The sequence below is a fragment of the Bactrocera tryoni genome, chromosome 5 (assembly GCF_016617805.1).
Source record: "Bactrocera tryoni isolate S06 chromosome 5, CSIRO_BtryS06_freeze2, whole genome shotgun sequence".
NCBI classification, from domain to species: Eukaryota; Metazoa; Arthropoda; class Insecta; order Diptera; family Tephritidae; genus Bactrocera; species Bactrocera tryoni.
Window position 1 is genome coordinate 5,048,914 of NC_052503.1, and position 16,061 is coordinate 5,064,974.

Genomic DNA, 16,061 nt, shown 5'->3' on the forward strand with positions numbered 1-16,061 from the left:
ATAGGTACACTGGGCAGAGAACGTTTAATATAGAGAACTTAAACAGAGAACGTTTAAAGTATAGAGAAGGTGCACCGCGTTGCCAGTAACTTACGATATTTCATTTGTTTTATGTTACTCTCTATTATGAGCTTTCACCATCGAAATATGGAGAATATGTACATATGTAATCTATAAATGATATCCATATGTTATGCGCAGGAATTGTTTCCATGTTTGCAATTGTAAACAGGATGCGAATCTGTAAAATACATTGAAATTAGCATAATTTTTCTCATTTAACACTGAAAATGCTCAATTCTGCTATTTTCGACGCTCCTGCAAAATATTGGTGAAATCCGCTTAAAAGTGCCCATACACGAGCACACAAGAGCGTTCGATCGGTATGTGTGCGCTTGCGGTTTATCGTGTATGGGCTTGTTCGCGTACCGATCCATGTTCGCGAAAATGTTTGATTTTTTACGATCGGTGCGCGAGCATGTGTATCGTGTATGGCGTTGTCGGCGCACAAAATCTCATTTCTCTCGTGTCGCCGAACAGTGAAGATCGCGGACAATGGCAAGTGTTAAGGGCAGAACCTGCTTTCGAAGCTTCAAAAAATCGATTTTTTTGACGATTTTTTTGGGAGGGAAAGAAATAATTGATTCAAGCGAAATTTCTCGGCTTTATAGTTATATACTTGAACATCTTTCACAAATTTTTTGGATACGAAATCTTTGATATTCTGCCTTTCGGAAGCAATTGCCCGATGCATCTCGTATGTGCAGTTTTCGGACGGCGGGCAGGATGCAGGTCGCAATTCCTATCGGAAACAAAAAATTCAAAGAGATTCATATTTTTTATTAATTTATCTTCTAGTTAAACTAAGAAAATTCCAAAAAAAAAGTGTAAAATTTAAAATTTTATTAAAAATTGAATAAATAGTGGCTTTTGATAAAAAAAATTTTAGTTTATGCTGTTTAAAAATATGTTAAAACTTGACTTTTCTTAATATTTTTTTTAGTTTAAATAGAAGATAATTTTATGCCAATGATTATAAACTTTGCCCTAATTCCATACGACGTTTAGTTTTTTTCTATCCTGCTCGCCAATTAAGAATAATCGTAAAAATGAAAACCGAGAAATCACGCTTCAAAGTTTTCGCTTTTTGCCTAAGCGCTCATACATACATATAGTGTAAGAAAAATAAACGTTGGAATAACTTACGATATACAAAGAAATATATAAACGTGCTACATTAGAAATAAATTCGAAGAAATGTTCCGCTTGCCTGTCGCACATGTTAACTCTGTGAAGAACGAACGCAAAATGGATTTGTGTGTCGTGTACGGGCAAACGAATTCACACCGATCGAACGCACTTGTGTGCCCGTGTATGGGCTAAATATTGGTGAAATCCGCTTATAGAAAATAGTACCCCTACTTTTGCGGTGAAATCCACTAATAGAAAAGAGTACCCCTCCAAAAAATGAAATATCGTAAGTTTGGCAACGCGGTGAACCTTCTCTATATTAAACGTTCTCTGTTTAAATAACTAAAATTAATTAGCTAATTGCAGATACATAAAATATTGTTAAAATTTCTCCTTCTGAGCCAAAAGTGGTGAAATCCACTAATAGGATTTTGTTAGCTCTTGACAGTTCACACGCTTGTCCATAGTTGAACCTTCTCTATATTAAACGTTCTCTGCTCCTATTTTTAAGTTGCTATGCTTGAAGCTAATTCATAACAGAGAACGTATAATAATTAATTAACGTATATATAATTAAACGTTCTCTGTTCATAAATCCATTTAATTTCAAATAAAGAATATATAAAATATAAAATAAATATACTTCACCCTATGAAAAACACGAAATCTAGGTGTCGCTTTATATCCATATTGGCCGGAGAAAATACTCTCCACTCCACTGAACTGTCACCGCATAATCACAACAAAGCGAACTGTCAAAAAGTCGATTAACATCCGGCTGCGTTGCCGTCTTCCTTTCCTTTTCACGTATTTTGACAAGATGGTAGGTGGTGTAAAAGTTGCCGGGGAAATTCACTGCCATCGTACGTTTTAAATATACCAATTTATTGAATAATTTACAAAGTGTTGCTGAACATTCTGCCTTAATGTATATGTTAATATTTCAAAGTTTAATGTACGGGTTCGTGCAGTTAACCAATAGTTTGTTGTCGCTGTTTGTTGTTTGATACTTGAGTGAAATGGCGAACTATTGGTGCTTTGGTAGTGAAACTCGCAGCTGGCTAATGATTATATTTAAAAGGATAGTGAGATGTGACAATGTATCAGTGTGTTTTGATTACAGGCGCGAGGTCCCAAGAAGCATTTGAAGCGTTTAGCAGCACCCAAGGCATGGATGTTGGACAAATTGGGAGGAGTGTTTGCTCCTCGTCCCTCCAGTGGCCCACACAAATTGCGGGAGTCATTGCCCTTGATGATTTTCTTGAGAAATCGTCTAAAGTATGCGCTGAATGGTGCTGAGGTGACCAAAATTGTTATGCAGCGTCTGATCAAGGTTGACGGCAAAGTCCGTACCGACCCAACATATCCAGCTGGTTTCATGGGTAATGTTTTTCAAATTTTTTAATATTGTATATCATTATATTGAAATCTTTTATTACAGATGTCATCACCATTGAAAAAACTGGTGAATTCTTCCGTTTGGTGTACGACGTTAAGGGCCGCTTCACCATTCACCGCATTTCAGCCGAGGAAGCCAAGGTATGTTTCATACTCATTGCTTTAGTAAGATTCAAATAAATTGGCTTGATCGAAGACCATATAGTTATGATTCCACACAGATATGTGGTTCAAAAGTAAGCCAAAAGCAATTTTTGTTACGACGGTCACTGAATGTCTTGATTTTTGTGATACTTTGGTAACACTTACGTGCAATTACAAAATTACTCGACGAACTCTGAAGATTCATGTTAGTTCTGAAAACATATCAAATAATTTCTATTTCACTTTTCCCTACAGTACAAATTGTGCAAAGTCAAGAAGACACAGCTCGGTGCCAAGGGTGTTCCATTCGTGGTTACACACGACGGCCGAACCATCCGTTACCCCGATCCTCTCATCAAGGCCAACGATACTGTTCAGGTAGACATTGCCACCGGTAAAATCACTGACTACATCAAATTCGACTCAGGTAAATACCATGTGCTAAATCAATTAAAAGGCCGGTAGATTCATATGTTGATTGTTTTAGGAAATCTTTGCATGATCACTGGAGGTAGAAATTTGGGTCGTGTCGGTACTGTTGTCAACCGTGAGAGACATCCCGGTTCCTTCGATATCGTTCACGTAAAGGACTCGCAAGGACATGTGTTTGCCACCAGATTGACAAATGTTTTCATCATCGGCAAGGGCAATAAACCCTACATTTCTCTGCCAAAGGGCAAGGGTGTTAAATTGAGCATTGCTGAGGAACGCGACAAGCGTTTAGCTGCTAAAACTCATTAAGTAGTTATTTAAGACCGGTTTCTAATTTAGCGAAAGATGGAAAATTCATAATAAATAGAAATCACTGTAGAATAACTCGGGAAAACATATAATTTGAATAAGTTAATTTTTGAAGGTTATAAGCTATTCTTTCGCCGTTGCAGTAAAGGAATTCAGTAGCGCGGTTTATTTTATTGTACAGACGTAATAGATGTACAGACGTCGTCGAAAATTGCGATAAAATCGCTGAATTGGTCGAAAGAGACCGGCATAGTAGCAGCCGTAGCATCGGTCAAGAGCTGGGCAGGAGTCATCAAAAATTCATTTCAATTTCAAGAAAAAAAACTCAATAAAAATACAGCAAGACTTTTTTGACAACTCATTATTTCGATGCTTTAAAAATGGTTAAAATTTTCGGTAAAGTCTCAAAACAAGGAATGAAAGGTTTTATGAACCCAAAAACGATCAATGCATAGAAAGTTTTTGTAAAGAAATCGCTTGCTACAAAACCTTGAATAGCACCGACGCTTAGAGTACATTCGAGCAGTGGACACTGCACGCTCCCTCTGGAGCTGCACAGCTGCATTTGCCAAGCAAGTTAATTACAACACAGCCATATCTTGTCCAACTGTAGGGGACAAATAACTGCACCAATGTTGCGACACTTGTTTTTCTGCAGATAATTAGCTGATACATATACTTTTTATTCACATTTTAGCGTCGAATATAATGCCTTGCAAAATATTTGCGACTGGAACACCCCAGTACTTTGGTGGCCAGATGATTGGAAACGATTTGGCTTTGCAAGTTTTGACTATTTAATATTGTTTTTTGCTTTGTTGGTTAAGGTTTTAATTTTTGCACAAGATTTATAAGAAGTAAGAGAAAACGTTATCTTCGGTTTCACTGAAGCTGGAATATCCTTGACAAATAAAAAGTTTCCATACAAGAACTTGTTTTTGATCAGTCAATTTGTATGGCCGATATTTGCTCTTGTATTGTATAAGGCGGGTGGATGTGGTTTTCAGAACAAGAATTGTTGAAAGAAAGAAAGGGTCAGGTAGCATCCAACTAGGAAGGACGAAAGGGAGTGCTGTCATTTTTGCAGGGAAGCCGCATGGATTAGCTCTGGATCTGCTAACCTACAATGGCATCCGCTGCCAAGGTTATGCGGACGACATTGTCATTATAGCAAGAAAAAAATTTGACAGCACATTGGGTGATATCATCTACAGAGGATTCATCCTAGCAAAAAGATGGTGAATAAACGTTGGGCTTAAAATAAACCCATCAGAAACGACCTTCGTTCAATTCCCACGAGGGAATTCTCTTTCATCCCTGAGAACGCTAACGTCCATTCCGTTGAACGACAATTGGCCAGGGTTGATGAAATAAAATATCGAGGGCTGGTAGTTAGATTCAAAACAACTTAGGTGAAAAAAGCACGTGGATTCCACGATTGCGATAGCTACCAGAGCACCAATGGTGTGCGAACGTCTAGCTGGCAGACTGGATGTACACAATGATAGTCGGATCAATGACCGCGTAAAGGTTGTTTAGAGTCTCGCTCACAATGGTTAAGAAACAGTTGACAAAAATACCGAAGCTGGCATGCATTTGTATCAAGCATGCTATGGTTACAGGCTCAATATCTGCACTTGAGGTGATTCTTGTCCTCACTTCGCTCCATATCGCCGTGGAGATGTCAGGAAAAAGGTCAATTTTAGCCCTGCAATAAGCGCTCAAAAAACGGAGCGCCATTGAAGAGAATTTACCATTGGCACCTTTTCCTAAAAACGATATTACTTTGAAAAGGTTGAAGAGTCCCTGAGCAGCAAAAATAAAGGACTTTACCCTTGAAGAGTACCTTCATAGTACCACAATGCAGCGTATACAGACGGTTCGAAAACGGCACATGAAATTGGGGTTGATATAGTAGGACCATCTACCAAAATATCAGTTTTCAAGTTGAGGCCCATGATATACATACATATATAGATAGAGATCCTTCTGCAAAACGATAAGTCGTTCTCGGTGATAGGCAGTCTCGTCGGTTGAAATCCAATCATTAATGGTACTGGAGTGCAAAAAATGCTTAGCTGGGTTGTTACTGAAAACAATATGAGCTAGCAGATCTCCTTGCAAATGAAGCTGATACAAACAGCCGGATAGTACCAGAAGCTCTTCCCAAAAACAAATTACAGCAGCTTGTGGAATTTTACACATACTCTTTCACGGATCAATGCCGCTTTTGCAATCCGCGAGCAATGACATCAGATCACATGTCACAATCGATCCGGATCCGGAATCCGGAGATATAACACATAACAATGGTTGTATTAACCTAGGAGCCTCAAACTCGTCCATATGACTGGGTTAAACGAATTGTTGAAACAATACGAGAGACCACTATAGATCACTGACATATGGCAGCTACATATGTATATCCAGTAAAATTTCAGGTCCTTATCTCAAAACTTAGAAGCTAGTTCGCATACATGTATGTATGTATATAGACAAACGAACGGTGTACGAACATTGCAAAATCGACTCAGCTCGTTTAAATAGTGATTTTATAGTCCCCGGTCTTTCTTTCTGGGTGTTAAAAACTTCGTGGCAAATTTAATATACCTTGTACAGGGCTTAATAAAACAAAGTTTAAAAATGGGTTTTCAAATTCAATCACAAATCAATCTTCGAGAAATTTCTGAACATTTAAACTAGAAAACCGCATCTCGACAAAATTCCAGATGTAAGAAAAACATTACATTCTAACTTATACGTATTTATTTTATTATTTACAACGATCTTTATCAGCTGAAAAATGGAGGGTCTTGATTTATTTGTGAAAAGTCGCGATTCGTCAATATAAAAGAGAATTATTTTAAAAATATTTACATGCATATGTAATATAGAGTATATCTCTAGCTGCTGGGATGATGCCACGCTATTCATACATACAAAGATATGTTTTTTAAACAAACAAAACAAAAATGGTGGCAAGTTATGTCATAAGGTCTTGGACCAAACTTGTTGTGTGTTTTCGGATTACATACCACGACTAAAGGGAAAAGTATACGAGTAAAATGACGATAAATATCTGGTTTCATATATGTATGTACATATGTCATGAATATGTAAATGCTATGCGTTGCAAAGTCCTTTCATATTTCCTTTAAACTAACTACAAATACGTAAAAGATGATACAAAATGATGATGAGTGTATTTAACTAAATTTCATTCATTTATCTTAACAATTATTCACGATTTCGGTGAACTCCGTTTTGTGACTAATTTTGCGGAATCTCGACTATTAATGACTTCAGCATGGAATCCAGTCTCCCAATCGGCATAGTATTTGACTGTACGAACATTGCCATCGGGTTCCACCAGAGAGTATTCACCTTTTACAACATCACCGTCACGCTCTTCCTTTTGATGTTTGATATCGCCGGTATAAGGATCGTTGACACCATACTCGAAGGCGTATCTTGCATGATCACTCTGAAAAATGTATGAAAAGAGATGGTATTGTATTACAAAATCTACATATTTTCTCACTGTGGTACACACATAATGTTCGTAGTGCTTTTCTGGAATCGTTTTAATAACAGCTGGTTGTATTTTGAGTGTCGGTTGGGCTTTTAAGTACGCTGTGGGACTGGCGCTCTGCGTCAGTAGAGGCGATACTGATGGTGCATATCTGTAGAGTCCACCGCCTAACGGTCCAATGCCGCCAATTCCATGTGCATAGCCATTAAGTATTTCTCCTTGGCTCTTTAAAAGTGGCAAGGCTGGTTGGGTTCCTAATTTCAATGTCGAAATACCTAAATTACCCCCGAGTCCATGCAAAGCACTTGGTCCCGAACCATCTAGTTTCAAAATTGGTGATAGACCGCTGTGTCCTAAAGCGATCGCTCCATAGTATGAACCATGCGCTATGGGAGCGGGGGAATAGCCAACTGATGAATAAAAATACTTATTAATTTACAGTTTCGAAAATGGATTAAAAAAAATATTTTTTTGACACACATTTTGAGTTGGCCGATCTTGCACTCATCCGTTGATATATGTATGTATTACAAAAAAAATAATATTTTTATAAATAAAGCGGGAAGGTCAAAACAGAATTAGCGGTTCGGGTGTTTAATACGGTTGTTGTGCAAAAATTCGTTCTCGTAATTGTGTACGGAACTATAAGCATAGTGAATTTCTGACTTCATTTTGAATAATTCAATTTAGCCTTGATACATATAGCGATATATTTTCAGCCCATCACAAATTTACCAAGGCAATTGATTTCGATTCCTGCTAGTTTGCCTCGCCAAAGATATGAGATCCGAGGTATGAGCTTTAGTCTCTCAGGGGTGGGAAAGACGAAACGTCTAGCCCCATGAATGCCAAGGCTAGAACAACTGTAACTTGGCGAACCTTAGAACAAGGCGTTTACTGAAACTTACATATGAATTTTAAATAATCTTATAATTTTAACTTCATCGACATAAAAGAGCAATTATAAAGAGCTCAAGAAATCTGAAAGCTCATCAATAACATGCTTGCCCATATGAGGCTATAGTTAGTTCGAAGGTTTTATGTTACTTACTATATATGTATATCTTGCAGAATTTATAATATATAGGTACAGGTACAAATAGTTCAAAGAAACTCGGATATGTTGTTCAAACCCGTAAGAGGTATTTGCATAAATAATAAAGCATTTGGATTATATTTGGAGATATTACTACATTAGCATATACATCACCTTTTTATTTTTCAAACAGGATTTATGTATTCTATTAGTAGGACAATAAAGAACTATGACAGGTGGATTAGGTTTGAGGATTTCATATTTAGGTCACGGTCACCGGTTAAACAAATATAAGGAGGCAAGGATAATCGCAAGGATAATCAAATACATTTTATATTATTACTTGAGCTAAGCGGTGTTAAAGCGGAATAACGGTAGCTAGATTTGCCAGAAAGCGAATGTGCCAAACTGGTTGCGATTGGAATTTGCTGCTGTTGTAGGACCACGCCATTGGATAAATATTTACCCAAACCTAAATCCGGTGAAGTTAGGGTTAGTCCAGCTATACCTGTTTTGGAAGATATACCGGAGTATTGAGTGGATGTCGCACCACTTGTGGATAATCCACCTAAGCCGGTACTTGTATGGATCGTTGATGTTAAGGCAGGTGCGGCATAAGTTGCTACTTTAGCTATCGCAGGACTAGTTACCACTGTCGCGGTGGAGGGTGCTGTGTATGCGTTAACGTTGCTTATCGTGACGCTGGACCCCGATTGTAGTATGGGTTGTCTGGAGACGTATTGTTGTGAAAATGAGCCGCTGGAGCCATATTTTGCAAAACCAGTACTTGATTGGATAGAGGTTACGCCAGGAGCTGGATATGCTGATGGTTTTGTTATACTGAGTGCAGGCGCGAGATAACCTTTAGCTGGGGTTGTCAATGTTGCAGCTTGTGTGGCGAACAGCAGAGATTGTGCCGGCTTTGAAACTTGTTGGTGTGAAATAGCGCCTCCACTAGCGTAGTTTAGAGATTGTGAACCCGACTGTATCGATTTAATAGACGGACTGGCAAGTTGTATGGTTGCAGCTGCGGGAGCCGTGCCGTAGCTGTAGCCAGCTTGTGATACTCCTAATCCAGAAGAATATTGGGTAATTGCAGGTGAAGCGTAAACGCCTACCTTTGCAACGGAGGGAACAGCAACTGCTGCTACTTTTGCCACGGGTGCTGGTCCATAACTTACAACAGGTTTCGACACGTACTGGTGAGAAACTGCGCCACCACTTGCATATTTGACGGACTGTGAACCTGAGCCTGAAGAATATTGGGTAAGAGCTGGCGTAACTATAGGCGCTACGGCGGCGACTTTAGTTATTGCTGGGGACGCATAAGTCAAGGGTTGTGACACAGCTCCACTTGTTATACCGAGACCGGTTGAATATTGCGTGATAGTAGGTGCGCTGTATACTCCAACCTTTCCTACGGCAGGTATAGCAATGGCAGGAGCAGCGACTGCAGCTACTTTCGCCACAGGTGCTGACGCATAACCTACAGTTTTCACAGGCTGGGATACATACTGATGTGAAACTGCACCACCACTTGCGTATTTCACTGACTGTAATCCCGAATGTACAGACGTTAAGCCTGACCCTGAAGAGTATTGGGTGAGTGCTGGGCTTATAATAGGTGCCACGGCGGCGACTTTAGTTATTGCTGGGCTTGCATATGTCAGCGGTTGCAGGGGCTTGGAAACATGTTGATGTGAAATAGCTCCACTAGAGATTCCGAGACCTGAAGAATATTGCGTAGTAGCAGGTGCGGCGTAGACTCCCACTTTTGCAACGGCAGGTATAGCAATGGCAGGGGCAGCAACCGTCGCTATTTTTGCCACAGGTGCTGACGCATAACCTACAGTTTTCACAGGCTGGGATACATACTGATGTGAAACTGCACCACCACTTGCGTATTTCACTGACTGTAATCCCGAATGTACAGACGTTAAGCCCGACCCGGAAGTGTATTGGGTGAGAGTCGGCGCTACAACAGGCGCCACGGCAGCAACTTTAGTCAGCGATGGAACTGAATATGTTAAAGGCGTCGATACATGCTGCTGTGATATAGCTTCTCCTGAGGAAATCGAAGGAATGGCTGGGACTGTAGCGTAGGTACCATGTTGCGAAATTGAACCACTACTTCCATATTTAATGGATTGCAAACCGGAACTTAAAGATGTTAGGCCCGAGCCCGATGGGTATTGGGCCACAATAGGAGTAACAGATGATATCCCGGTAGCAACCTTTGAAATAGCTGGAGCAGAATACGTTAATGGTTGAATGGGTTTCGAAACGTATTGATGTGAAATAGCGCCGCTTGATATGCCATGGCCTGATGAGTATTGTGTTACGGCAGGAGTCGCATAAGTGGCCACTTTAGCTATTGCTGGAACGGCAAGCGTAGGTGCTTTTGCAATTGGGGCAGGTGCATAGCTCACTGTTTGCACTGGTTTGGATACATATTGATGTGAGACAGCGCCACCACTTTCGTATTTGACCGATTGTGAACCTGTGTGTACTGAAGTTAATCCAGGGCCCGAAGCATATTGTGTTAAAACAGGTGTTACAGCTGGTGCCGCTGCAGAGATCTTAGTTATTGAAGGAGCTGAATAAGTAACTGATTGTACAGGCTTGGAAACGTGCTGGTGCGATATAGCACCGGACGAACCGTAAGAAGCATAACTGCCACCGCTAATAGATGTTACAGCTGGAGTTGCATAGTTAATAGATTTCGACAAGCCTTGACTAGATGAATATTGGGTGAGAGAGGGGACGGCAATAGCCGGAACCGCTACCGGCGGCACTTTAGCTACTGGCGTTGCGACATAATTTACAGTATTTAATGGCTTCGAAACATATTGGTGCGAAACCGCACCACTGTTTTCATACTTGACAGATTGAGCGCCCGTTGGAATAGAAGTTAGTGCTGGTTGTAAAATAGGTTTAATGACAGAAAGTTTGGGTGCTGCAGGTGCGGTGTAAGTTAGTGTTTGCACCGGTCTAATGACTTCTTGATGAGAGATGGCGCCACTAGAAAGTCCGTGACCTGAAGAAATCTGAGAAATAGTGGGTGCTGCATAGCTGCCATATTTGGAAACTCCCAAACCAGACGTATACTGAGTAATAGAGGGCGAGGCATAAGTTTCAACTTTACTGAGAACCGGAATGCTAGCAGTCGGGATTTTCGCAATTGGTGCAGCAGCATAGCTCACTGTCTGTACAGGTTTCGAGACATACTGATGCGAAACTGCGCCACCACCGGAATATTTTACAGATTGTGATCCTGAATGTATAGATGATAAACCGGAGCCTGTTGAGTATTGTGTAACAGCCGGTGTAACGACTGGTGCCACCAAGGCAACTTTTGAGATCGCCGGAGCTGAGTAAGTAAGTGGCTGTAAAGGTTTAGAAACTTGCTGATGGGAAATTGCACCGCTAGAAATTCCATGACCTGAAGTATATTGTGTAATAGTAGAGGCTCCATAACCGCCAAGTTTAGAAATTCCAATTCTAGAAGGATATTTTGTTACTGTGGGTGCAGCGTAAGCTTCGACTTTTGATAGAGCTGGAATAGCAACAGTGCCAACTGTGGCTATAGGTGCGGCCTGGTTGCTTGCTATTTGTAACGGTTTTGAAACATATTGGTGCGAAACTGCGCCACCACTTGCATACTTTACAGACTGAGATCCTGAATGAATGGATGAAATGGATGGGGTTGCGTAACCTATCGACGTTACTGCCGGCGCTACTAACGGTGTTGCTGGTGCGCCTATTCCTGTCACATACGATGTAGATTGCACTGGCTGTGAGATCTGTTGATGCGAATAGGCACCACTTGTTCCGTACTTTGAGACACCGGCGCTAGAGAGAACTGCTGGTGCGACGTAAGTTTGCACTTTAGAGACTGCTGGTGCTACAACTGTAGAGATTTTAGGTAGAGCCGGAAGGCCGACGCTAATTCGTTGAATAGGTTTCGAAACATATTGGTGAGAAATTCCACCACTTGTGCTATATTTAGATAAATCTTCGGAAGATGTTAGATATTGGGATTGATATCCTGCTGAAGACGGTGCGGTTGAAATATATGTGCTTGCAAGATTCGGCGCGTACGAGTAGGAGCCAAGTGGAGTGGACGTTTTTTCGGCCAACAAGTTACCCTCCAATTTTGTTAATGATACCGAGGCTAATGCATTTCCTAATTTTTGTGTGTATGGAGCACTATAGGATATTGCAGGTGCATATGATCTTATAGGCCCAGCCTGTAGTGGATTAACATACGCAGTGGTTTTCGAAATTGTTGGGCTGGACTGATAGTAAGAATAACCAGATGACTCATATGCAGCACTCTTTGAAATAGTTGGCGCAGACAAACTTTGTAACTGTATATTGGGTAATGTGGGATAAGATTCGGATAACCCCGGTGAAGTTAATGCAAGTTTTGGCACGACATTAGCGGCTGGCGGTAAATATGCATTAGAGATCGTTTCCACCTTTGGCGGTAGAAGAACGGTTTTTGAAATAGCAATTTGGGGTTGTAAAATACCCGGCGTTTTGAGCGGTTGGTCTGCATATGTAATACCTCCCTCTTTTATTGCTGCATTTGTGGATATTTGAAGCAGTTTTTCACCAGCTCCACTCTCGTAGTATGATTCGGAGGATTTTACCGAATCAATATTTATATATCCGCCATCTGATTGACTTGATAATTTATATTTAGCTCTGGCAGGAGTCACTGACAGCTGGACTTTTGGTGGTGGATAAGCATAGCCGTCGGATGCAGCGAGTATACAATCTGGAATCGCAATTGGTTTCGTACTAGCCCACACTGTGCTACAAAGGCACAATAATGCTAATGCTACCTGAAAGTGAAAATAAAAAATACCATAGCATGAGCCCGAATAAGTTAAAAATATAAATTGTAAGAGAAATTTAACAAAAATTTAATGACCATAAGTGGCCAAATGCAATGACGAGTTTGTAGATGGGTGTGTAAAACGCCATTAACTAACGCGTAAATTAAGATACAGAAATTGAATTTGGCAGAACGAAGCACATTAAGGAGGGTATCCTCTGGTTTGAAAATCTTTGAAAAGTGCGTGTGGCTCCGCTACTAAACAGTTTTATGTTTATATCTTTCCAACCTATAAAGCTATATCACTTCTTACGATTGTGTGAAAATTGGTGAAATCGGATTTGACCCCGACCACTCCCCATACCGCGGTTTTGCTAAAAACTACTAAAGGTGTGATAAATCAATAATTAAATTCGCCAGAGACATTAAAATTTATATCAAGGATGTCGAAAGAAGACATTATAGGAGCCGATTTCAAAATAGAACGATGGGCATGGTACGCCCTTCTTCAGGTTAAATCACAAATCTCGGAACCTGCTCAACCGATTTCATATCAATTTGGCTCATAAGATTCTTCTAATATTCCAAAGTTACAGTACTAAAATACTTCCCACATAACAAATAAAACAATTTTAATTTCCATCTGATCTTTTCACATTCCAGTATGCAAATAAAGCACCAACTAATGCAGCTGGATAAAACTGTCCCGGAATAGTGTCTTTGCAGTGTGATATCTTATGTCCAAAAATGTCTAAATCGAACGAAAACTCTTCAAGCCCCTAAGTACCGAATATAGGGACCCCAGCGCCTTTAGTTGAATTTTTATCGAAAAAATCGGTCATTGTGTGATAATAGTATGTCTGTGTGTCAAAAATGAGTTGTATCGGCTCAATACTTCTCTTAGTTACCTTATAACTAATATAAAAATTTTCAAACTTCAAACGGGTGTCTTTATGCAAAATATATTGCTCAAAATGAAGTACCTTTGTATCTAAAATGGATAAACTCCGGTGAAAGCTTGCCCTAGCCCTTAACTAATGTCAAAATTTTCGAACATCCGGCTGACTTTTTTTATAATGATAGTAAGTGAGGTAACTTTATGCATCCCATTGATCATTTTGCACTATTAATTTGAGTCTTGCAAGTTTCAAGACCCCTGCTTGATATTTAACCGTACTTCTTTTTCTATTGTGTCTGGTATATCTTATATCGAATAATGTTAAGTGGCTTTGTATTTTTCGGGTTAGTAAGGGAAATTGAAAAGCAATAATGCTTAGGGAGTCCCAATGAGAGTGTTCCATATTTCTGGGAAATATCATCCTCACAACCTTCTTTAGAACATTCGATCTCCCACTAGATTCTAAAATTACAAGCCAATAATTTCAATGGGTTTCAATACTTTCTTGTTAATTTTGAAATATCGTTTTACTTTAAATTTACACGTAGTAAGTAATAATAATTATTTTATATTTTATGTGAAGCTTTCTAAAAGCAAACTGATTTATGGGAAATTTCTTACGTTGGAAGTAGATCAGAAGGTTTTTCGAAAAAAGAATATCAATATTAGATTCATAAGTAAATAAGAATTTGTAAGTGTTAATTTTAAAATCAATATTTTGATGGTACAATTCTGATCACACTCCACAAAATATTCCTCATTACATCATCACACATCCTTCAGAATTTTAAAGAGTTTCAATGAATTTGTTTCAGTTGTTTGTTATTGCACTGAAATTTATAAAATTAACACTTCCATTTATGGCTCCGACTAGCATGCACAATTTCTACAAATCATACTCGTACACACATATGTATGTATGTAGATATATGTTTGACGGATCACACCTCGATTATTTAGTTTGTTTTTAAGCACTCACCTTCATGCCTTGTTCTCTTGATATTTTCTAAATTACAAACTGTTCTAATATAAATTGTTTTTCGGAGTCTTTGATTTCACTACATATTAATAAGGTCCTTATCACATTGGACAGTCACTGGCAATAGATCACTTAATTCAATCCTTTATATATATGCACACACATATCCAATGATAGAATTGTTGATTTTGTCGCCGGCGCGCGTATCCTTTATAATGGGCGTTAACGGTATTATTTGCGCTCCAACGAACTGAAGCGTCGCGAAACACTACCAGCTAGCCAGGCCCTATTGTCGTTTATATACGGTCAATGTGGACCCCAAACGCTCACAGCATCAGCGACGGCGTCTGCAGTGGCGGCAGTGGCGGCAGCAGCGGTGATGGCTGCGGCAGTGGCAACAAAAATTGTCTAAACATCCAAAAAGGCTATGACAAGCAGCTAGAGATTGTGCATACACGCACACGCACACAAATACACACACATCTATGCACTCATATAATGGCATGAATCAAAATTATGAATTCGCAAAAAGGCGAAGCATGCGCCAAAACGCTTTTTGAGCAAAACAAACAAAACAACTACAATTGGTGCGTCTATTACTATTGGTTGCGCCGACGCAATGCACTTTGCAGCTTTTAGTTTGTTTATTGGCGTTGCCGTTTGCTACACTTTGGTTTATGTTCTCTGCCTAGATTGTTACACATGTATGTATGTATGTATGTACAAGCATGTAGTATATATGTATGAAAAAAACGAGTGCACGATTTTTCGGCAACCGAGCATGCGTAGCTGCTGCGCCGATACGGGTGCGTTGAGTTGCGTAGCTTTTCTTGCTTTTATTGTTGTTACTTTTGGTGGCAAGTTTCAGCTTTTCGCTTCTGAACGCATGCCCCACCTTCACCAATACTGACTTACTGATGTACATACATTATGAACGCGCCAGTACATACTTATACTATCTGCGCTAGTGAGTATGTCATGCGCACAACATATACACTTGTACTTGTATAAGAGATGTTTGTGCATACATATGTGTGTATTTGGGTCCATGCGTTCTTTTATAATTTCTAGGAGCGTTTTTTTGAACAAAGCTAATTAGAAAATTGTCAATGACACAAAGAATGCATAATTTATATACATCAAATTTAATGGCATGCTAAATGGTGGTCTTCATATACACACATACATATACGTATATAAACATTTACATATATACGTATATAGACTTTAAATATGTATGTGCACTTTGTTTATGGATATTTTAATATCATGCTATTTGCATTTAATACCTACTTATAT

The 16,061-nt window shown here is 39.5% G+C and overlaps 2 protein-coding genes and 1 non-coding gene across 3 annotated transcripts; 2 read left to right on the top strand and 1 right to left on the bottom strand.

The window, feature by feature from the left end:
- Positions 1-1,945: 1,945 nt before the first annotated feature.
- LOC120778185 (40S ribosomal protein S4) lies at positions 1,946-3,563 on the top strand. The gene is made up of 5 exons (XM_040109921.1): positions 1,946-2,014; positions 2,315-2,573; positions 2,633-2,730; positions 2,989-3,160; positions 3,221-3,563. The coding sequence occupies exons 1-5, from the start codon at positions 2,012-2,014 to the stop codon at positions 3,472-3,474; spliced, it is 786 nt and encodes a 261-aa protein (XP_039965855.1). The 5' UTR covers positions 1,946-2,011; the 3' UTR covers positions 3,475-3,563.
- Positions 2,768-2,912, top strand: LOC120779244. Its single transcript, XR_005705637.1, has one exon. It is a non-coding gene; the product is annotated as a small nucleolar RNA psi28S-3327 (small nucleolar RNA).
- A 3,033-nt stretch (positions 3,564-6,596) lies between the features above and the next one.
- Positions 6,597-14,768, bottom strand: LOC120776908 (mucin-17). Its single transcript, XM_040107979.1, has 6 exons — positions 14,763-14,768; positions 12,661-12,892; positions 10,198-12,627; positions 8,386-10,041; positions 7,028-7,416; positions 6,597-6,958 (listed from the first exon to the last, which is right to left on the bottom strand). The coding sequence occupies exons 1-6, from the start codon at positions 14,766-14,768 to the stop codon at positions 6,716-6,718; spliced, it is 4,956 nt and encodes a 1,651-aa protein (XP_039963913.1). The 3' UTR covers positions 6,597-6,715.
- Positions 14,769-16,061: the final 1,293 nt, after the last annotated feature.

Excerpts from the sequence above, each read along its gene's own strand:
- LOC120776908 (XM_040107979.1), bottom strand. Across the intron at positions 12,628-12,660 it reads ATACTACGAGAGTGGAGCTG|CAATAAAAGAGGGAGGTATT; the intron begins GTGAAAAACTGC and ends CCACAAATGCAG. Across the intron at positions 10,042-10,197 it reads CCTAACATCTTTAAGTTCCG|TTGCTGCCGTGGCGCCTGTT; the intron begins GTTTGCAATCCA and ends CGCTGACTAAAG.
- LOC120778185 (XM_040109921.1), top strand. Across the intron at positions 2,574-2,632 it reads ATATCCAGCTGGTTTCATGG|ATGTCATCACCATTGAAAAA; the intron begins GTAATGTTTTTC and ends CTTTTATTACAG. Across the intron at positions 2,731-2,988 it reads TTTCAGCCGAGGAAGCCAAG|TACAAATTGTGCAAAGTCAA; the intron begins GTATGTTTCATA and ends TTTTCCCTACAG.